The 23,275-nt window shown below is 44.6% G+C and overlaps 1 protein-coding gene across 3 annotated transcripts in view; it reads left to right on the forward strand.

Moving 5' to 3' along the window:
- The window catches only part of LOC120409307 (netrin-4-like), a 63,550-nt gene that overhangs the window by 34,657 nt on the left and 5,618 nt on the right, over positions 1–23,275 (forward strand). For all 3 annotated transcript variants that reach the window (XM_039547114.1, XM_039547113.1, XM_039547115.1), the window contains 6 exons: positions 3,321–3,447; positions 5,550–5,738; positions 14,587–14,800; positions 15,862–15,995; positions 17,632–17,700; positions 21,343–21,513. In XM_039547114.1, coding sequence (XP_039403048.1) covers positions 3,321–3,447; positions 5,550–5,738; positions 14,587–14,800; positions 15,862–15,995; positions 17,632–17,700; positions 21,343–21,513 — 904 coding nt within the window. The remainder of the gene's footprint in view (positions 1–3,320; positions 3,448–5,549; positions 5,739–14,586; positions 14,801–15,861; positions 15,996–17,631; positions 17,701–21,342; positions 21,514–23,275) is intronic.

Raw genomic sequence — 23,275 nt, forward strand, 5'->3', positions numbered from 1 at the left:
TGGGGAGGTCATAAGGACAACAGGGATTAGTTTGAGGCAGACGAGTGTTTCACTGTTTCTCATGAGACCAATGACAACTACCCATAAATGGTCTCCTTCCAAAAGCCTGTAAGTGACTTGCTGCTGACATGGTTGCAAACTGCTATGTCCAATACTGTTCTGGCGACACTACAAAGTGAATACACAGCCCGAAGACAAACATTTTCTCCGAATCAGCAACAGTTGCTCAGTTCTGGACAGCTTCCAAACTTAACCTTCATTCAGTAGCAAAATAATGAAATACACTGACAGCAGCCAAGGAGCAGCAGCAAAAACAACAATTACTAAAAAGATAAAAGTGCCCAACCAGAGAGAGGGAAAAATCAAAAGAGTGCGGTATGATGTAGAACTAAATGGAAATACTATGCATATTCTGCTTTACATAATGGTTCCAGCCACTTAGAATTCTCTCTTGTCAAGTGCGGTTTGCATCTCTTTATTAATCATTTTATGTCTGTTAACATCACATACATATGGTTAGGGTTCAGGAATTAAAGAATCAGAGAAATTAAAGGGGGAAAAAGACCTATTGGGTAAATCTCTCTCTCTCAATCTCTCTCTCAACTGCCCATGACAATGATATGTGAGGGTGATACTTGATATTGGGCAGGTAAAGTATGAAAGAGTCTCTAGTGGTCACTTGGGGGCTTTCAGTCAAGACTCTGTCTTTCTAATAGATATGCTATGATCCAACTGTAAGTTACTGGGCTCAGTTCAGGAATCACAGGATGTAATTTTGTAGCCTTTGTCATGCAGGAGGTCAAATTAAATGATCATAATAGACCCTTCTGTAATCAGATTTAGGGGATTGACATGGTTGACCATCTTGCATCCTGGTCTGTAAAGACACCACATAATGTGCTCGATATCGCATCTCCCTGAGGATTACTGGTGTTGAGTTCTGAGAGAGAAATGCATACCCTGAAGTCTGTGTTCAGTCTTCCGTGAGGAGGCAGCCAACCGCTCTGTGAGGCGGTCAATCTGCCAGCTGGCTGTACAGGAGCAGTGGCATCAGCTGCAGCCTGTCTCCTCTGCTAGCTGCATGAAATATCTGGTCTGAGAGGATTAGAAACTGGAGGAGTAGGGAGCAAATTGCTGCAGGGAGCTGGAGTTGGGATAGGAGAGAATGCTAAGGTAACAGTTATTTTTAACATTCTTCTCATAATCTCAAATTACCTACAACAATGAGGGGATGGAGGAGACTAGAAGTTCAAATATAAAATCTGACTTTCGGGAAAGGCTATGGAAAACCATAACTCACATTAGTGGTGAGATTAAAGGATAAAATTAGACTCACGCTTCAGATAAAAATGACATCTCAGTCTTCACTTTTTGTGTCACGTGCACTGGGCCAGAGTTGTGACCATGTGGCTATAGGGCTTAGTCACCAGTGTACCTGCCCTGCTGTTAAGACCATTTCCTGTGATGTACATCTCAGTGATGGATAGCCACTAGCCTGACAGGTGGAAAAGCAGAATGGTCACTTGTGAACTTACCTTTTCCATCTCCTACCTCCTAGGCCAAATATCAGGCACTTCCTGAAGGAAATTCATTCTTCCAAAAGTAATTCTCTTCCTTCCTTTGCAAGACCCTGCAAGCAGAGAATTTGGATCTCCTGTTTAAAAAGGCCCTCTTCTGTCACAAAAGTTCTCAAGAAACTAGATTTGTAGAGTCCTGTGTGCTCAGGTATTAACAGTTCTTGGATGCACTCAGCCATTGTGCATTAAACAACAACCAGTAACGGGAGCCAGGGGGCTTCTTGTCTTCTTTGCCTGCTTATCTGGTATTCCACAAAGCCTTCCCTCTATGCATTTGCCACAATCTGATACTGTACTGTGAGGTTACTTGGAACACTTACACTAGCATCTCTTATTCTGAGGGAAGCTCTTCTCTTCCGCTCACACTTCCCGCAGTGAATATACAGTTTTGCTATTCGCATTAGCCTAGTAATGACTTTGCCAACTGGGTACCCAGAACGAGAGCTTTGTTGCCATTTGTCACAGGTTCACTTGAACTAATAGAACAACTTGCAAAGCGAGCTCCCTTTAATTTTACAGCACTCAACTGATATCCAACTCAGGGCTTTAAATTCAACCCTGTAAAACAAAACAATATTTTCCTGGCGCCACTAGAAGATGCAGTCAAAATTAGGCCCCTGACCATTTGGATTAAGACAGTGGAGAACCTTTCATCTCCACCCCAACTTCACCCAGAATTCCCTCCTTTGGAGGAAGCAGCCAGCCCTTTTTACCTTGCTCACTGGGCTCTGATTGACTTCTACCTGCTTCCAGCCCTTCTAGCTGCTGCTGGACCAATTATTGTTGGTTCCACCAGCAGCTGATCTGGGTGGCTTCTCTAGGAGCTCTTGGAGGACTAAACTCACTGCTCTTTTCACCCAAAAGGTGGGCAGGGTGTGCCAAGACAGGAAGACTTCAGTGGGGGTAGAGATAGCTCAGTGGTTTGCGTATTAGCCTACTAAACTCAGGGCTGTAAACTCAATCCTTGAGGGGGCCATTTAGGGATCTGGGGCAAAAATCTCTCTGGGGACTAGTTCCTCCTTTGAGCAGGAGGTTGGCCTAGATGACCTCCTGAGGTCCCTTCTAATCCTATGATATTCTATAACTCTATTTACTGGTTCAATCAAAATAAACAGTCAGAGTTAGGCCTCTGAGCAGGCCAAGCCTTTGGATTAAAACAGGGGAGACCCTTCCTCCCCTGTCCCTGCTTCACTCAGGACATCCCCCTTGGAGGAAGCATCCCACTCTTTTTTACCTTACCTTCTACACCCCAAGCAGTATGACATAGTGGCTAGAGCACTGCACTAGGATCAAGGGGACCTGGGTTCTATTCTTGGTTCTGCTGGTGGTCTTGGACAAGTCACCAACCTGCTATGTGCCTCAGTTTCCCCATGGGTAAAATGAGGATAAGGCTACTAACCACCTTTGTAAAGCACTTTGAGATCTATGGTGAAAAGCTCTATATAAGAGCCAGGTATTACTATTCCAGCAGGGAGCATCAAATGCCTGGCACACCTCATCACCCATTCAGAATCTGACCCCAACATTACAGGAGGGCAGAGAACAAACCCACATTATTAGAGACTTCATGAGGCAATAAAGCTGCATGTTTAGGAATTCTAGACAGGTGTAGGCTTTGTGAGAGTGCTGGGGAGCTGTGAGAAGGAACTGTGCACTCAGAAATCCTCCTCACTCAGAGGCTGTGCTGTGCTCTGTCCTGTTAATTCTTTCAGCTGCTTGAACATATTCTCCTTCCCCTGACAGGTCCACGGGAAGTGTGTGTGCAGACACAACACAGCAGGGAACCACTGTGAAAGGTGTGAACCATTATACAATGACCAGCCTTGGAAGCCAGGAGATGGAAAAACTGGGGCACCAAATGAATGCAGAAGTAAGTGGGGGGCAGGGAGGAGCATAATGATTCAGGGTGTCAGGGCAATAAATCACCGTCCAAGTAGGCAAGGCTCTATAATAGACAAGTCATCCAGTTTGGATTTATGGTGCTCTTGCAGCAGATGGGGAATGAATTGCTAGGTAACTGCTAGAAAATCCTTTCAATCAAAGTATTTTTTAATGTAGCTGGTCTATTTGATCTATTGCAATATAGAACATACAAGGCAGAACTCTGCTCTTCAAAGAGAAACATTCCCTCATTCATTTCACCATTCCCAAGCATGAGTCTCTACAGAGCTGTAGTAGGCTAAGAAAGCTTAAGGAGGTAAGTTTAATGGGGGGGGAAAGTCAGGTTCAGTGATCTCTCTCCTTGGCCTGTGCATGGGAACAAGGTTTCAGGAATGTCTTGATTTGAGTTGGTTCCAAGTCTATATTTATTATGAGATATAATTATATTATGTATTTATTAATAACTAGAAATTGATTTCAACCAACCTCCAGCCCCGCCTTCCCCAATCCAAACAAACTTGGGCATTTGTGTGATGAGAATCAGAATCCAAACTTGGATCTGGATCTAAATTTCACAGGCAACGCCTGTTTATATAGTGTCCTAAAAGAACACCCTAGTTCTGAGCAGTCCGAGACTTATGGAGGTTTGATTTCTATATGGTGGATGCATCCAAAACCCTGGATCCCAACACCTCAGAACCTTGGAGTGAAGTCCAACTCTGGATCAGATCTGTCCATCTCTATTTTTTTCCTCAAGTAGCACTAAAGGTGTGCACGGTGCTTTACAAAACACAAAGTATAGCATTGCTGCTCCAAACAGTTTACAGTCTAAACTGGATGGGAAAAAAGCCAACAGTGTTTCCAAGTGGGAGATTCTAACTGGAGCAGAACAGACAGTGTCGTAGTTGATCAATCTAGGAAAATAAAGTGGACTTTCAAGTTTACTAATGATAGCTACAGGTTTGTTATAACATATACTAATTTTAGTAGAATCAGGTTGCATGCTTCAAGCTAGAATTGCAGGACGTTGAAACAATCCTGAAAAGTCTTTATCTTTTTGTTACTATATTGGCATTGAAAAAGCAAAACTATGAGTGGCCTAGAGCTGGTTGGAACACAGGGGAGGTTCTGCAGAAAATTTTGACAATATGGCAAAAAATCAAAATCTGAAATCTTTCAGCCAAAAACTGAAATATTTTGGCCAAAAACCAAAATGTTTCAACCAAATATTGAAATATTTTTATCCAAAATGCTGTCACGGTGCCTCATGTGAGTTGTAGTTCAGTTGTTTCATGTTCCCTTTCTTTTCTACAGGATGGCTCCCTGGTTGGACTGCCTCTCCATGGTGCCTCATGGTTTTCCCTCTTGTTGAGGAGAAGTGGTGTATCCTGGGAGTCGTATGGCTGTGGTGCATCATGGAAGATGAAGTCCAGCTGAGGAACCCAGCCATAGAGAATGGGGATATGAGTCAACTGAACTACAACTTTCATAAGGCACTGCGGCAGCATATATGAATCAAAATTCTGGGGTTTGGGCCAAAATATTTCTGTTTTCAGGCCTTCGTTTTTTTTGACAAAAACAGACACTTTAAAAAAAATTAGTTGAAAACACAATTTTCTGTCCCAAGCCAATTTTGACAGGAAATTTTCAACTAGCCGTAGTAGTGATAAATCTGTTATGGCCCAAAGGGCTCAGTTCTATAGGTGGAAATAAACAGGACAACACTAAAAGTAGAGGTGGCCCAAGCTACATAGTTTAGATCTAGATTTGGAGCTTGGCTTTCCCAAAGTTAGGCAGTTGTTCAGATTTGGGGTTTTGGTCCAGGCCCACCTGTGAGTTCATGTAGATACTTCGATGAGGTATACAGTCCGTGAGAATTGGCTTTTTCACCTGACTGTCAGTCTTTCTTAGGATTTACTAGGAGTCTCATTCTGCTTTGACGTTTCTGTTTTTAATGTAAACCCAGGAAGGCAGGCAAAAGAAAAATGTTTGCTCCTAAGTTCATTGCAATGAAACTAGCACATGAGTGATACTGTAGGCTCTGTGCTTTACAAACGTGAGTGAGAAATGCATTTCCCTGCTCCCTAACAGAGTGCCGTTGTCACAACCATGCTGATAGCTGCCACTTCAACCTGAGTGTTTGGCTGGCATCGGGGAAACACAGCGGTGGAGTATGTGACAACTGCAAACACAACACGGAGGGACATCGATGTCAAAGGTGCAAACCAGGATTTTACAGAGATAGGGGAAACCCTATGTCTTCCCCAGAGGTCTGCAAACGTAAGTCCAATATAATACTGTACAAATGAATGGTGAAAGCTGTTTAGGTCTACACATTACAGAGTGAGCTGAGCCATCCAGCCCATTAAAAGTATCTACAGGTATCTTGTGGAAATACATCATAAATACCTTATCCTTTCCTCCAATCCTGGTTTCCTGATCAAGGACACTTTCCTCCTGATCCTGCCACCAAAGTCTGATTTCTATGTGGGATCGTGGAATGGTCTGATTTAAAATAATAATAATAATAAATAATAATAATAATAATTCTCTGAAGCAATTGTATTTTTAGGGAAAGTTTTATTCTAGTTGCGTTTGCATTTAAAATGCTCCTATCCTAGTGAGGCACACATTTTATTTCATTGGGTTTATCTGTATCTCAACCAAAAGGGGCCCACAGCGTCCGTGTGTGTATGTTCTAACTGCTGTGAGGCTCCAGTGGGCCACAGGTTTATTTTGCATTCTCTCCACAGACAGACATGAATAATATTGGCTGCAGGAGGGATGGGTAGGGAGTTTGAGCCGCTGAGTTTCCTCCCACATCTTACACCTTTGATCCCCCCTAGTATTCCCCAGGAAGGTTTCTGTTTGTAACAATCCATCATTTTGTTCGTCTCCTTCTCTCTCCCCCTTTCTCTGCCTCTGGATGAAGCTTGTTCTCTCCCCTATACCATCATGATTCCTCCCCCACCCCCATCCACGCAGTCATCAACAAAGAACTGCCTCCTTTGTCACCTGTGTTCATTCCCATTGTCAGCCATTGCTTCTGAAGTTCTCCTGCCCCTTTGACAGGCCTGATCAAGGTTTCTCTAGACACTCAGGTTACACATGCACTTCTTGCTGGGACCAGCTGGCCTGCGATAGCACTTGAACTTTCAGTGCACAACATGCTCTATGTTTCTGATCCTTTGTATTCACCTTTCATTGGATCTTAGAGCCAGCTCTGTCTCCTCCCAGTTCTTTCTTTTTGATTTTTTTAACCTTGCAACAAAGCTCATTGATCAGGGGAGGAGGCAGGGCTTCCTTGGCTGTGTTCCCAATTGTGTTCGATGATGCCCAGCTTTCCAGGGATTCTTCTGCTGGTTTGTTTCTGCTCTGAGAGGACTTGCCGTATGCAAAGATTTGTAATGAGAATAAATTCTTGTTCCAGTAGATTAGATTTCAAGTCTTATGGCACCTGAAAGAATCAATGTACAGGCTCTTGTATTTGACTGCAAGGTGACAGTGTAATAACCAGCAGTGTGTGTAATATGAGATAATCACTGAAGTCTAGGAACATTAAAGAGTAGCAGAGAAGAGAAAACATTATTTAAAAATATCTGTGAGGAAACCCTAGAACAGGCTGCCTGGGTGAAATTGGACCCTGAGCCTACCTACAAGTCTTTTGTCTGGTCTGGCTACTGCCTTCTCAGCACATCTTGCTGAAAAACTAACAGGAAAACATTTCAGAAGGATGCTGTCGAACAAGCGGAAATATACCCTGTTCAAACAGAACTACTCCTGTGGTGGCAGCATTATAAGTAATAGCATTTTCCCCAGCAAAATGCTTAATGCAAATAGAAGGCTCCCTGCAACTGTTCCCATCATGTATAACTTCCGCACCAAGACTCCAATTCTGTATAGCACTTATGCATATATGCATGACTTTAGGCACTTGGGACTGAAGTCAAGGGGACCACTCATGCACTTAAAGTCACACACAGTGCTTAACTGTTTGCTGGATCCTGACCTAAGGAACACATGGGCACTTTCCTCTATAGAGAGCCCCCCTAGCTTTCATGGCTGATTTGTGAACTGTGGTTGCATTTGTGTGGCGCAGGGAGAAACATTCAGTCTTCAGAGCCTGTTCAGAGAGACATATTTTCACTGGGTATTAGTCTATGCCCTTTCCTAAGTTATTTAAAGGTGAAGGGGAGAATTCCTACAAAGACATTCAGATGGTTATCTAAATGGGCAGCTTTTTGAAGCTGAGAGCTGAGCCCCAGAAATTTCCCAGAGAGGGGTGTGGGTCGGTGGGTGCAGGTATAAAATGCTGCATCGACACAGGTAATTTTCAGGAAATCTCCCACTGTTCTGCTATCACTGTTTAGCTCTACCAGTGACTGCACCTGTAAAAGCACTAATGTAGATAGAGCCCCCAAACTCCACCAGTGCAGCAGTTGTGGGGAGGAGAAGCATTGTGCCGGGTGGAACAAAAGTAGGTTTGGTGCGGGGGAAAGATTCATCCCATAGGATCCCCACTGACGCAAGTGCATTTACTGAAGCTTGGCTCCGGGTTAAAGATTTATCCCATAGTGAACTTGAACCCATGGAGGTGCATTTCTATCACACCTCAGCGTGCTGATCATGACCTGAAGAACTACCAAGTCTGGGTGAATAGCTTTGTGAAGGACTGGGCATGCCACCTCCTACACATCCACTCACTTTGGCTGAGGAAACCTTGCAAATAGTACCAGAGTCACAACATTAAATAATGTTGACATGCATCTGATGAAGTGGGTATTCCCCCACGAAAGCTCATGCTCCGATACGTCTGTTAGTCTATAAGGTGCCACAGGACGCTTTGTCGCTTTTTACAGATCCAGACTAACACGGCTACCCCTCTGATACTTAACATTAAATAACTCAATGTTCTTGGAAAATGATGAAAAGAGCCATAATAAATTGGTCGTGGCAGACTGCACGGATGCTTTTGGTGTGAGTAACGTGGTTCTTGGCTTCACATTGGTGAGGAAGGGGGAAGAAATACAGGGAATTAAAACTCACCCTGTATTTACAGTAGGCACTGAGCTGGGAACTAAAAGATGATGAAAAAGCTGAATGAAACGCTGTGTTAAGCCCTTTGAGTAATCATGCTTTAAGAGAGTGCTCTTCCATCCAGAGCAAAGTCTAGGTTAAGCTACGACAGCCCCCTCCAGCTCCCAAAAAGTTAGCAGGTCTCTGCTAAGGCCCAGAAGGAATCTTTAGGCATTAGTCATAATAATCGGCAGGATTCTCTCTTAATCACTGCTCGGGGGAAAACAGGGTTGTATAACAACTGGCTGCACTGATGCTATCCAGATCCCCCTTCCCTGACTTCTCCATTTACGAGAAAGACAATTGCTTTAAAAAAAAAATCCCAGCTGAGATTTAACACGTAAATATGATTCTGCCATTTCTTTTCATCTGGAGAGATCGCCCGTCTCTGACCTCTTCGCTTCTGCCGTTCCTAGCAGCTGGGGATGAATGGGAGCCAGGTCATGCACAGAGCCTTGTTTTGACACCACTTAGATTAAAAAAAAAAGGACATGAAAAGAGCCACAGAGCACAGCACACACCTGCTTGTTATTGCGGGTGACAACACAGGATTAAACGGTTTGGATATAGGCTTGTATGGGAGCTTTGAGTCAGAAGCCTTGTGAAGCCAAATCGTTTCCCAACCAGTGGTCAGAAAAGCTGCTGTATCCTTGGCTCTTTCCTGTGGCTTATTTGGAGGCTTAAAGGATACGTCTGACCTGACACCATCTTTTGTACTCAGCCTTTGCTTATCCAAAAAAAAAGCAAGTATGTAGGACCATCAGGCCAAAGTCTTCAGGGAAATGGGATTTTTACTCTAGCAATCAGCTTGAAAATTAAAATGTGCACACACACACACACACACACCATCAACAAAGCTGTCCCTTCCCTTCTTTCCCCTCTAGACAGATCTGTGAACCTCCCAGTTGTAATATTTGGGATTAATCACATCTTTGTCAGAGTCACTATCTCAATCGGCCACACAGATGGTGATGGCACCCACACAGACTGTAGTGTATCCAATTTCCTGGATTTACGGGACATTGTTGAATGGTTTTGACCCAAAATTTGACCTGCTTTAAAAATTGTTCGAATTTAGTTGGGATTATATTCCAGATTCCAAAAGCTTTGGTTTGTTTTTAAATTTGGAAAAGATTGAATCTGCGGTTAACTGTGTTTTGCACCGTAGTTTTGACAGAAATGAAAGATTAGTTATCTCTGTCGGTATGTCTAAGCTGCAACCAGAAACCCGCAGCTGGCCCGTGCCAGCTGACTCGGGCTCACAGGGCTCAGGCTAAGGGGCTGTTCAACTGTGGTGTAGATGTTCTGGTTCAGGCTGCAGCTCAAGCCCTGGGACCCTCCCACCTTGCAGAGTCCTAGAGCCCAGGTTCTCGCCCAAGCATCTAACACTGCAATTAAGATTTCCCTTATGGCCCAAGCCCCACAACCCCAAGTCAACTGGCATGGGCCAACCGTGGGTTTTTAATAGCACTGTCGACATACCATGAGAGTCTCTGACATGTGAGTTAATTGGAGTACTACATGCCTGCTCTATTCATGTTGGTTGGAACCACATTGTTGCAACTAATATTATAGTTTACATCTGTATCTAATTAAGATACAACTGGAGACAGCTGTGCTGAGAGCAGACAAAGATTTATCTGCTTTAGGACTGTTTTCATTCCTTGGTTCCCTCTCTGTCAGCAGCATCCTGGCAAAAATCTTATAACAGCAGCTGCCAATAAAAATCCAAGTGGTCATTTGTGATACTTCAGTGACCAACAGCAGCCACCATGTAATATTCTGTAGTGTTAATATTTTGCTGCTGTAAAGGGGAGAACCCAAATAAATAGGGCCCTACCAAATTCATGGTCCATTTTGGTCAATTTCATAGGATTTTAAAAATCAGAAAGTTCATGATTCAACTATTCAAATCTCAAATTTCACAATGTTGTAATTGTAGGGAGATTATGACCCTTGTGGGGGGTCACAAGGTTATGGGGGCGGGGTTGTGGTACTGCTACCCTTACTTCTGCGCTGCTTCTAGCGGTGGCGCTGCCTTCAGAGCCGGGCAGCTGGAGAGCGGTGGCTGCTGGCTGGGAGCCCAGCTCTGAAGGCAGAGCCACTGCCAACAGCAGCGCAGAAGTAAGGGTGGCATGGTATGGTATTGCCACTCTACTTCTGCACTGCTGCTGGCACAGCGCTGCCTTCAAAGCTGGGCACCCGGCCAATAGCTGCCGCTCTCCAGCCACTCAGCTGTGAAGGCAGCACAGAAGTAAGGGTGGCAATACCATGACCCACCTAAAATAACCTGGAAACCCCTCTGCAACTCCCTTTTGGGTGAGGATCCCCAATCTGAGAAACAGTTTCCCCTGTGAAATCTGTATAGCATAGAGTAAAAGCACAGAAAAGACCAGATTACACGGTCTGTGATGCGTTTTTCATGGCTGTGAATTTGGTAGGGCCCTACAAATAAACTAGCCAGCTCTGTGCCAGAATTGTCTGTCCACTGTCCCTAACATCCCTTGATAAAAAGAAGGTAACGAATCCATTGGCATGTTGGTTTGTGTTTCATTAGAAAGAGGTGGGTGGAGAGAAAACTAGGGTTTGCCAAAAAGGAAAAGAGCAAAAATCAGCAGAAAAGACATTTTGTTTACAAACACTGGGAAATACAAAAAAAACTCAGCTTGTAAGAACTTACTTATGACTCTTTAATCGTGAGGTTTATCATCAAATCTATTGTTATTTGAGAGATAAAACCTGGTCATCAACAGCTGCCCTTCAGCATGTGACACACAGATTCATATTTTGGGAGTTACCATAGCTACAGAATTGAGAGTTTGGTCATAATACTCTGCAAGCCAGACAATGCACACACCCGAGTTGATACGCTAAATAAACACAAACTGAGGGAAGTGTTTGTGAGCTACTTGTGTAACTCATCTGAAAGTGTCATGCATTTATTTGTTCCATTTTGCTTTATGATCCATCAAGAGCTGCCAAAGCTTCTAACTGGAGGCAATGCCGGCTTTTCATTTTTGGACCACCAGCTTCCCTTATTTATGTCCCTGAACTAAATACATGCACTTTTTTCTCTACCTCCCTCCTTGGCCTCTGCTATAAATCACCACCCACTGGAGCACTTTCCCTTCGGCTGGGATGGTGAAATTCATATTCTTTACATATCTGACATCCTGTCCTCAGCTAGAGTAAGCTAGCGTAGCTTCATTGGAGCTACACTGATTTACACCAGCTGAGGACCTGGCTCCAGATACGGAAACCTGGAAAGACAAGAGATGAGACCGAACAATCTGTAAAGAATAGAGATAGATCCAAACTAAAACTCCCGATCCAAACACCAGTGAACTTGGGGAAGGCTGGATCCTAATGATATAGTAGGGGAAATCAAGAACGAGGATTCAGACAAACCCGGACTGTGGCAAAGTTTGGATCTTTTTGTCGCAGACCTATCTCTAATGAGGAAAGCACCCATTTCCCATGTCCAAAGATCAAGGACAACATTTTCAAAAATGTCAACTAATATTAGATCCCTCCATTTTTGGAGTGGTGTTCGGCACTTCTGAAAACCTGGGGCCACAGTTTCTCAAGCTGAGCACCAAAAATCAGAAGCGACTTTTGAAACGTTGGTGCAAATGTGCACTGTGATGTTACACCTGATTTTCAAATCCTGGTGAACAACATCCCTCAGAATGCTCCCAGGCTCAAGACTCCTGTGTGGCAGCAGCAGTAGAGCCTGATGCTATTGTGCCACCAGCCAACAAGCTCATTGTGTGGAATACACTGCTCATTACAGTATGCTTATTTTCTGTCTTTAGGCTATTGTGCTAATGTTCCCTTGAAAACAACTAAATAGGATCCTCCTGCAGCACAGTATAATAATATTATTAAAAATATTGGCATGAAGTACACAGCTAGGACAGGGTGAAAATATAATATCTAATGGAAGATCACAAGAAAAATGCCCAATATACAAACCGCTGGGCACTGCTTTTTCACATATTAGTATTCCCCAAAGAGATTTTCCTTTCTAAAGAACAAACATGATGATGCACATGAAAGTAAATCCATCATCACTGCCATTATCCTTCTTCATAGAGCTCCCTTCTTGGACAGGGATGTGTGGAATCAGTGTGTTCATTTGGTCTCTTATCTGTAAGCTCAGGAAGAAAAATGGTTTGATCAGCAGTAGTGATGGGCAAACGTCAAAAGCACTGGAGTAAAGATAATCGTCCAAAAGGCTGGCCCCTGAGCCAAACATCTTAGGTGTCCAACATCTGACTGGAAATCCCTGTTAGGGCAGGCCTTAGCCCCAAGATTTTTGTTTCGTCCTTCTTGCAGGTGGATGAAATTGTGACATCTTGGCACTTCAGGCTTTGGTGTCAGCAGAAATCAAGAGGTGCCACAATGTTCAAAAATGAGAAGGAGCTAAAACATGAGCTGGACCCGAGTTTGGGGCGAAGATTCAGCTCACTTCTCCATTTGTCCAAACCTATTCAAGCGTCAGACGTCAGCGGGCCAGATCCTCTCTTGTGATCCAGCCTGGTAGAGCTGCCCTGACAGCACAAAGGGGCTGGCAGTCTGCAGGATCTCCCCAGTTGAGAATTCTCCTGGTGGAGACGTGTCCCAGCTAATGCAGACCCAGCACAGTCAGCTCTGGCCTCACCCACTCCCCATGCCCCTGGCATAGAGACTTCATTAGGGACATGGCCAGAACATCACTGAGCTCCAAATTGTCTTAGCTGTAGTAGTCCCCGGAGGCCATAGCCAGCTGCTCTACTTTACAGAAGCCTCCAGACTACTCTGATGTATGGCAGAGCTGGTGTTGAAATGGCACCAGAGTCAGGGAGCTGCACCTGGCCCTTCTGTCCCCTCTCTCACTGCACTCAGCAGATAATGGTCGTAGCTGAAATATACCCAATGGGTTTGGAGATCTCTCTCTCCCCTCCCTTTTGTAATGTATCCACTGATGTGTGCAGGCAAACTTCAAGTTCACACTGGGAAGAGAACCTACTGCCCTACATCTCACACTAAAGCAGAATCATGGACTCCTCAAATCTAGAGCTGGAAAAGGCCTATCCGGTTGTCTGGTCTTGCTTTGCATGTCATACTTTTACTAGTGTTTTGTCCAGTTTAGTTTTAAATATACCTGGCAGTAGGAATTACAACACTACCCTGGGGAGCCTGTTTATCCTGATCTTCAGCCTAAATTATTTCCTTCTTGTTTTCATCGCATTGCTTTGAGCATCCCCTCATGTATCACACTAGCAAATCCCCTCTCTCTTTGCAAATGCTCCCTCTCACTCTAAATGCTTGGGCACTATTATACTGCCCAGGGTTGTAAACATATCCCTCACACTGCACTAAAGTGCCCTTAGCACTAAACAGCCTGGCTTCTGACCCTTATGGTGCAAGTGTGCAGCACAGCGGGCACCTGAGACGTCTTTGTGCCCACACAGGAAGACTGTGACTGATTTATATAATTTTATTGTATAGATACACAATGGGCAAATCCTTCCCACCCACAGCCTACAGCCACATACCATCCAAAAGGCAAGTTCACAAATGGGCATAATGGGAAGCCCACTCTGGCGACATATGCACCTTGAGGCCCCGTCCATGGTAGCCCAGTTGGGTGTTTTACAAATTCACATGCCAGCCCCTCCCTCCTCCTTGCAGAGTGAATCCACACTAGTAACACTGGCTACTGCACAGCTGCATAATGCTCTTTATTTGAGACTGGTGTAGGGGCAAGGATTTGGCCCACAGGAAATGGTGCTAGCACATGCATCGGTCTCAGGTGAGCATTTAGCAGTTCAGGTTTTATTTTGAATCCATTGCTATGCTCAGTGAGAAAACACCCCACCAATACTTAAAAATTACATTTCCATTTTGAACCCCGGCTGCCTGAGAATACAATGCTTCTCAGTGCTGATGTAAAATGACTGGCTGTTGGGAATGAGTGGGACCCATGGAGATTATCAGCCTGGCAGAAACATCACCTAAACTGCTGACCCTTGGCATATCATCTCAATCACTTCTTATGTCTTGTTAGCTTGCTCCTGTCAGCCTATGGGATCAGCCAATGCAACCTTCAGCAGAAGCTGGCAGTGCCACCCAAAGACGGGGTTCTGTTACTGCAAGCCAGGCGTGGCAGGCCCGAACTGTGACAGATGCCTTATGGGATACTGGGGCCTTGGAGAGAATGGCTGTCGTCCTTGTGACTGTGCCAGAGACTGCGACCCGCACACTGGAAACTGTTTCAATGGGTAAACAAGGCTCCTTTTATGGGGAGATAATCCTTTGGGTCACTTTTTGGCCTTTAATATGAAACTCAGATTAACACTTGGAATACTGCAAAAATGGCATAAATTCAAGGAAGTGGGGGGAGGTATTAGGGGAAACAAGACAGTTCTCTGCATCCACCTGAATTTGAATGAATTGCAGCACTGGGTCATTCAGATGCCATTTGACCTGCCTGCATGTACATACATCCATAATACTCTTTAAAGACAGTTCTGAAGCAAAGGTCTTTTCTAGTTATGACAGGTAACTCCATGACCCTGCTGGTGTCTGTGAAATTTGCTTTAGAAAAAGTAAATGGAAGCATCTGAAGAGCTGCTGTGCTCTGTGGCCTAGGTGAAACAAGTTGGAGAGTCTCACTCCAATTCCTAGTGTGCAAATGTTCTCATCACATAAAACACACACACACGTGACTAATTGGTGACAGTCTGAGCAAAGTCCAAGCCTGAGTGGCCTACGGAGTCTGAACTACTCTTCCATCCATAGATCACTGGTGGTGTGAGGAAGCCTGCACAGATGCTACCAGTGCAGGTAATTTTCTACAGATAACTGCAGGAACTCACTCCCAAGGACTGTCAGTCTGGTACCTTTCACCAGCACAAATACGGTGTTCCAAATCCTGTGAAGTGCTCAGTACCTACAGCTCCTGCTTATTTCAATGGCTCCGATCCTCTGAGTGCTCTCAATTCCTAACAACATCCTTTGGGTGCTCAGCAACGTGCAGGGTTTGGCCCAGTAATTTTAAAGAAATTATACACAACAACTGTTTAAAAAAAAAATGAAGTGTGAATCAGTGAAGTTGAAGTATAAGCCCAGATATTGTGGCCTATCAATAGGGCAGTGAGCTAGGGTTTTGCACTTATTTGCATTCAAGACTAGATGTGTAATTAAGTTTGCTCATCATGACCTTTGACGCCATGTTCCTTTCTGGCACTGAATGCTGCTGGCATGTGGTAGTAGCTTCCTCCCTGCTAAACATCAGAAATCCTAACATGAGATTTTTCTTCTCTGTCTATCTCCTCCCTAGTTATGACAATGAGCCATTTTTCAACATCCCCATGGGTGGGCGAATCCCTGACCTCCTACAAATGCCAACCAATGAAAGCGATGAGTGGAAATGGAATGATCATGAGCAGGGATTTTCTGCATTGAGACATCCAGGTATGGTTTAGCGTTATAAACTCCATCACTCGGTGTTTATTAAATAAATAAATAATTCGTATAGAATGCCAGAAATATGCATGGATTTTGACCAAATACATATGTTTATTTTATTTATGATTTGTTTCTTCACATTTCTAAAATGTAGGTATCCATCTAGTGTTCTGGGTGTCTATCTCATAAATTAAAAATCACAACATAAACAAAGGACTGCCTATAAAATATAAGTCTTCCCCCCTCTTTAACCACTTGAGTGAAAAGTGTAAAAAGATAGCTAAGATAGACTGTAAACTCTCTGGGACGGAGAACCTAACACAAGACAATACACAGGACAGCAGCTCAGGAGAGGGTGAAGGAAGGGAAGAATGAGGCTGTTGCATCAGCCTGTGCTTTCCAGAGTCCCACTGCTGTGCAGCCTTACTGCACACTTCAGAAACTTTAAGCCACAATATAGCTGACCCACATATAGCTGTCCAGTCTGATCCTTTGCATCTTTGTAGAACTATTCCCTGCCCCATTTCCCCTTGTATCCTACCAAAACTGCTCCTGCATATTTGCAGATGTAAAAGTATGATGGTGGCGTCATAAGTTATTCAAATGTGGAGGCAAATGTGAGCATCCCATGAATGGGTCTGAGACTTCTCTGCACACCGTTCTGATTATTTGTCAAGACACTCCAGGATGAGTTCAAGGAGAGATCTGACCTGTGCTGGGTATTGTTGTTTTTGCACTGTATTTTCCAGTGCAGGTTGAACTATCTAACTTTGGCTTTGTGGTCAAGAAATGAAAAAGTCATAATTTAAATAAAATCTCTGTGGAAAATGTGCTTCCCATTTGTATCATTCATTGATTTACATAGCACCCTTTGAAAGCTTTCAATCGCTTTGTAGAACTACAAATGTTGTATGTAGAAGGATCATTTGACCCATTACTGAAATGCAGCCACCTCTGGGATGGAATGTAGGTGCTTTTAAGAACAGCACATGGCCACACTATGGAACAATTCAGGTCAGGCAGTAAAGAAGTATATTGTATTCAGCTAAAGTAAGAGAGAAATTAGTCCAACAGAATATAGTGGAACCTTTAATGCCTAAAAGTGGTCAAGACCTCAGTTTTACATAGCATATGACAGACAGAACCAGTTAGTTCATTGCAGTTTCTATACTGTCTCAGAGGAAAATGTGCATCCTGTTGAATCCCCAACATGTCCTGAAGCACCAGGGATTTTCCTTAGAGGACTTCCATCTAAGTACTGATAAAGCTTAATATTGCTTATCTTATGACATCTAACAAGAGCATTATTTATATTATATTATTCACACCTGGATCTGATTCTGATTTATCTTTTGTTAGCATTGGTTTATTAACTGTGTAATGGACCTGATGCAGACCGCTTTTTACTTCACAATGCAGACCAGATTTCAGAACCATTTTTGTATTGTTTAACAAGAACCAGCTTTGCAAATAACTGAGCTCACTCTGAAATCTTCAACCATCTATGTTTATTCAGATAATTGGAGCAACTTTTATACATAGATGTGTATGAGTATATATGAATGAACATCATTTGATTTTCTTTTCTCTTTCATGCTCTGGCCCTTCTCCAACCCTTTCTGGTCTCTGGTTCCTGTACTAGAAAAGTGTGTGTGCAAAGAGAAAGTGCTCGGAAGTGTCACTGATTTCTGCCAGATGAAATATGCATATGGTAAGTGGCTGATGTGCCTTCATGGTATGATCATTCCAGTATTTTCGTAGCTGGTACCTGTGAAATCATAGATTTCCTCCTTTTTTGTCTAGTGATACCTCCCAGTCCTGGGAAGAGTTGATCAGAGGACAGCATACTTCTTGTAATGATTTTTCCAATGCCAAGCAAATCAACATGGCCTTCATGAGCTCAGGCACATGCTTACACCTATCTGAGTATGTGCTATAGAACAGTAGTCCATGCCAGGACTCCTTTTTCCTCTGGTGCTCCTCTTCTGTCTACACAGCACCTCCCTCCCATTTAGCAATAGAGGAAGGGCAGGGTGGTCAGGATCCCCTGACACCTACCTGCTACTCCCATCACCCTGAGGTTCAGAACCCATTCTATAGGTCTTGCAGTAGGATTGCCACCCTTTTGCAGTTTGCCCTGCAGGATAAACTTGCTGTGTCTGTTTGTTAACACCTTATTTATCACCCTGGTGAATAAGCAACTATGCCCTGTCACGCTCTCTGAAGGGTCACGGCCACCAAAAGACACCACGTTTTGACTCGACACAATCACATTGTGATCAAACAAAGCCTATTTGTGGGATTAGCCTGCTGAAAGTTGGATGATCTTGCAAAATCAGGAGTGGCAACCCTGTCAGGTCACAAATCAAAGTAGCTTTTTTTCAGCTTATCATTATCATCTTAGAATTCTAGTCATGTGGCATTCCTGCACTCCAGTAGGAAATTTCCTGCCCGACAGGGTGAATTCCATTGCTTAACACTGAATTATTGTACAGCGGGCAGGAGGAATTTTAAAAGCTCAGGTCTGTAGTTATGTAAATCTAATGCAGGCCGTCCAATGTCCAAATTAAAATCTGCCAGGGCTCTGAGTCAGTTTGCTTAAGATCATACTGTTGGCTGCTGTTCTTTCTTTCTTTCTTTCTTTCTTTCTTTCTTTCTTTCTTTCTTTCTTTCTATGACATTCCTATTATCACGGGTTCCACTCACCACAGTGGCGCCTTCTGCTGGCCATCCTGGGGATTAGCTCTGCCAGTTGGTGCACCCTCTTCTGGAGGTACCTCTCTTATCATTGTCTCTGCCTGCAGATCTGCATCACTCCAGGAACTGGGCCCTTCGACTGAGTCACCATCAGTGTTTCCCCCTTCCGGGGTGTATCAAAGTTCAATATTTTGGCCACTTCCCCAGTGGCTGATGGGGGGAAACCTAGGCCGTCCCACTGCTCCTGGTCCTGACCCAGGGACCCTGTAGATAGCAACCTCCTGCTGTGACCCTTTAACTTCTCCCAATGCTGCTGTGTTTCCCTGGGCCACTTCCCCACAGCCCCAACACCTTCTTCGCCCTCACCTCAGGGCCCCTCAGTCCCAGCAGCCGGCCAGGAGCTCCCTCTTGCTCCCTTGGTCCCTGCCAGCTCTGTCCAAGGTGCTACAGTTCCCTCAGCCTGCTAGGGACACAGTCCTCGCTCCTTGAGCTCCCAGCAGCCATTAACCTATTCTACCTTGTAGCTCCTCTTATATGGCCTTGTTGGGCCCAGATTGGTTGCTCCCTGAAGCTCTTCTCTGATTGGCTGCAACCCACCGGCTGCTTGGAGGACTCACCTCCACTGCTCCACTCTGGGGCAGGGCATGGTAGGACCATGAAGCCTCCACTAACCCCTTCCACTCCTGTGTGGGGTGGACACCCCATCACCCTATACATACCCTAGTGGTTTCCTAAGACTTTCAAGCTGTTGGCAGCAACCCATTGGAGATGAGCTGATAAAATTGGGAAAGGATTAGTTAACTGTCTAAATTGAAAAAATCCAGCATTCCTTCCCCAGATTCATTTAAATGGGAGCAGTGATTGAACCAGAATGCTCATGTGTTCCTGTCCAAGTGCCAGTATCCTGACATGATTCTTTGTGCCTCATCCAACAGTCCCTAACATTCTACCCTCTAGCAGTATAAGGAAAATACCACTGCTTACTTTGAAATGAAGTATTTCAAAGCATAGCATGGGGAGGAGGTGACCAGCCCTCTGTGGAGAAAGAAGTGGTTCAGGACTATTTAGAAAAGCTGGACAAGCACAAGTCCATGGGGCCAGATGCGCTGCATCTGAGGGTGCTAAAGGAGTTGGTGGATGTGATTGAAGAGCCATTGGCCATTATCTTTGAAAAATCCTGGCGACTGGGGAAGTCCCGGATGACTGGAAAAAGGCTAATGTAGTGCCCATCTTTAAAAAAGGGAAAGAAGGAGGATCCGAGGAACTACAGGACAGTCAGCCTCACCTCAGTCCCTGGAAAAATCATGGAGCCAGTCCTCAAGGAATCAATTCTAAAGCACTTAGAGGAGAGGAAAGTGATGAGGAACAGTCAGCATGGATTCACCAAGGGCAAGTCATGTCTGACTAACCTAATTGCTTTCTATGACAAGATAACTGGCTCTGTGGATGAGGGGAAAGCAGTGGATGTGTTATTCCTTGACTTTATCAAAGCTTTTGATACGGTCTCTCACAGTATTCTTGCCAGCAAGTTAAAGAAGTATGGGCTGGATGAATGGATTATAAGGTGGATAGAAAGCTTGCTAGATTGTTGGGCTCAATGGATAGCGATCAATGGCTCCATGTCTAGTTGGCAGCCGGTATCAAGCGGAGTGCCCCAAGGGTCTGTCCTGGGGCTGGTTTTGTTCAGTATCTTCATTAATGATCTGGAGGATGGTGCGGACTGCACCCTCAGCAAGTTTTCAGATGACACTAAACTGGGAGGAGTGGTAGATATGCTGGAGGGTAGGGATAGGATACAGAGAGACCTAGACAAATTAGAGGATTGGGCCAAAAGAAATCTTATGAGGTTCAACAAGGATAAGTGCAGAGTCCTGCACTTAGGACAGAAGAATCCCATGCACTGCTACAGACTAGGGACCGAATGGCTAGGCAGCAGTTCTGCAGGAAAGGACCTAGGGGTTACAGTGAACGAGAAGCTGGATATGAGTCAACAGTGTGCCCTTGTTGCCAAGAAGACTAATGGCATTTTGGACTGTATAAGTAGGGGCATTGCTATCAGATCGAGGGACATGATCATTCTCCTCTATTCAACATTGATGTGGCCTCATCTGGAGTACTGTGTCCAGTTTTGGGCCCCACACTACGAGAAGGATGTGGAAAAATTCGAAAGAGTCCAGCGGAGGGCAACAAAAATGATTAGGGGGCTGGAGCACATGACTTATAAGGAGAGGCTGAGGGAACTGGTATTATTTTTTCTGCAGAAGGGAAGAATGAGGGGGGATTTGATAGTTGCTTTCAACTACCTGAAAGGGTGTTCCAAAGAGGATGTATCTAGTCTGCTCTCAGTGGTACCAGATAACAGAACAAGGAGTAATGGTCTCAAGTTGCCATGGGGGAGGTTTAGGTTGGATATTAGGAAAAACTTTTTCACTAGGAGGGTGGTGAAGCACTGGAATGGGTTACCTAGGGAGGTGGTGGAATCTCCTTCCTAAGAGGTTTTTAAGGTCAGGCTTGACAAAGCCCTGGCTGGGATGATTTAGTTGGGGATTGGTCCTGCTTTGAGCAGGGGGTTGGACTAGATGACCTCCTAAATTCCTTTCCAACTCTATATTCTATGATTCTATTGGTCTGTGTCCATGTGTGTGTTTTCTGGCAGTGATAAAAGCAAGAATCCTATCGGCTCATGACAAAGGAACCCATGCGGAAGTTGTAGTGAAGGTAAAGAAAGTCCTGAAATCAAGCAAAGTGAAAATTGCCCGGAGTAACAGAAGTATCTATCCAGAGTCCTGGACCAACAGGGGATGTACATGTCCCATTCTCAATCCTGGTAAGTATTAAATGCCTTATGGCATTAATTCTGTGGGGAAAAGGCTATGTGGGTTGTTAAGGTATTCATGTTCCCAATTCTTATCTCATTTTCACTAATGTAAATCAGGAGTAACTCTACTGAAGCTAGTGAAATTGCATTGGAACCTATGTGAGACCTACACTAGTTGACCATACTGCTGAAATAATCCATTGAGGAAAAGCTGGTCCGGTTAACATAAAGCCAATGAACGGATTAGCAGGGTAAACCTGGTACTCTTATGGAGTATTAAAGAGAGAAACATAATCGAAAAATCCTTTATTCAAACAGTTAGGGCTGAACTATGCCTCCCTGTGGCGGGTGTACTACAGGGGAGTGGGCACAGAGACCCATTCTCCCTTCTCTGCCCAAGCAGCTGCACAGTGACCAGGCATAATCTGTTTCCCAGAGCTGGGGAGCGCAGGGCTGGGGGGCAGTTAGTCCTGCCAGCAGGTCTAGCAGGTTCAAACTGGTTCAGTGATGCCTTTCTGAGTTTGAAGACAGCCTGAAACAATAGCTGTGAGGTGTGACCTGCCCCATGCATCTTAATGAATTGTTACTTTGAAACTTAAAGCTCACAATTTGCAGCATGTGGGAAACTCAGTATATGGGGCTAATGTACAATAAATGAACTTAACGTCACAATAAATGAGACAGGGGCTTTGGTGCTGATTGGATTATTTGTCTTTAGATTTAATTCAGTAAAAACATCCCTTTTAAACATTTCTCTGTAGCCATCGCAGAATTCCTACAAGAGTGCCATAGAATCTAGGGCAAAACTGCCATTGCATACATGCCTTGCATCATATACAGTATGCACAGAGAAAATGAAATGCAATCTCCATGTTAACAATAATGCAGTCCTAGAATGTAAATAAATCCAGATCTGACATTTCAGTTAATTACTACATTAGATTTACGCTTGTGAATATACAGGTTTGAAAGAAAGAGAGAGAGAGAGAGAGTTAGAGTTAGAGAGGGAGGTGTTGTCTAGTGGTTTACACACAGACTTTGGCCCAGGAACTCCTTGAATCCCACCTCACGACTCCTTCTGCAGGCATGAGAAACCCTCTGCCACAATTTCTTCATGTGTCAGGTGGAGCCAATATTTATCAGAACTTATCTGCTTCACAGGGGACTTTGAGGATTCATTAGTTAGGGCACAACTGTGAGCCTTGCTGTGCACCTGCACAAGGGAGGGGCTTGTATGAACTAGTCACATCACCAGAGCTTGTGATGTGGGGAGAGCAGCCGCTGCCAGCAGCTATTCCCCCTCCCCCTCAGTAGGCAGGGAGGGAGTAGAGCCACCCCATACCTCTGAATACCACATCCAAGACTGCACAGAAGGGGAAGTAACCTGTGCCAGCAAAAGGGCTGGTACATATTACTACCCTGCAGGACAAGGGGGCAATAGGAACCAAATGATGACTTGGAGGCACAGGGTGGTTCCTAGCCTGCTCCTGGAGCAGCACTGCACAGCTTAATCTTTCCAACGCCACTTGAAGTTGAAAAGCACTTAGGCACTGAGTTTTATTTTTCCCAGTGGGTGCTCCACCCCTACTCTGCCCAGAGGCCCAGCCCCCACTCGCCCCTTCCCCCGAGATCCCGCCCTTGCTTTGCCTCTTCACGCCCCCACTCCACCTCCTCCCCTGAGGCCCAGCCCTTGCCCCGCCTCTTCCCACCCCTGTTCTGCTCCCTCCCCTGAGGCCCCACCCTTGCTCTGCCTCTTTCCACTCCTGCTCCG

The sequence above is a fragment of the Mauremys reevesii genome, linkage group 7, assembly GCF_016161935.1.
Source record: "Mauremys reevesii isolate NIE-2019 linkage group 7, ASM1616193v1, whole genome shotgun sequence".
NCBI classification, from domain to species: Eukaryota; Metazoa; Chordata; order Testudines; family Geoemydidae; genus Mauremys; species Mauremys reevesii.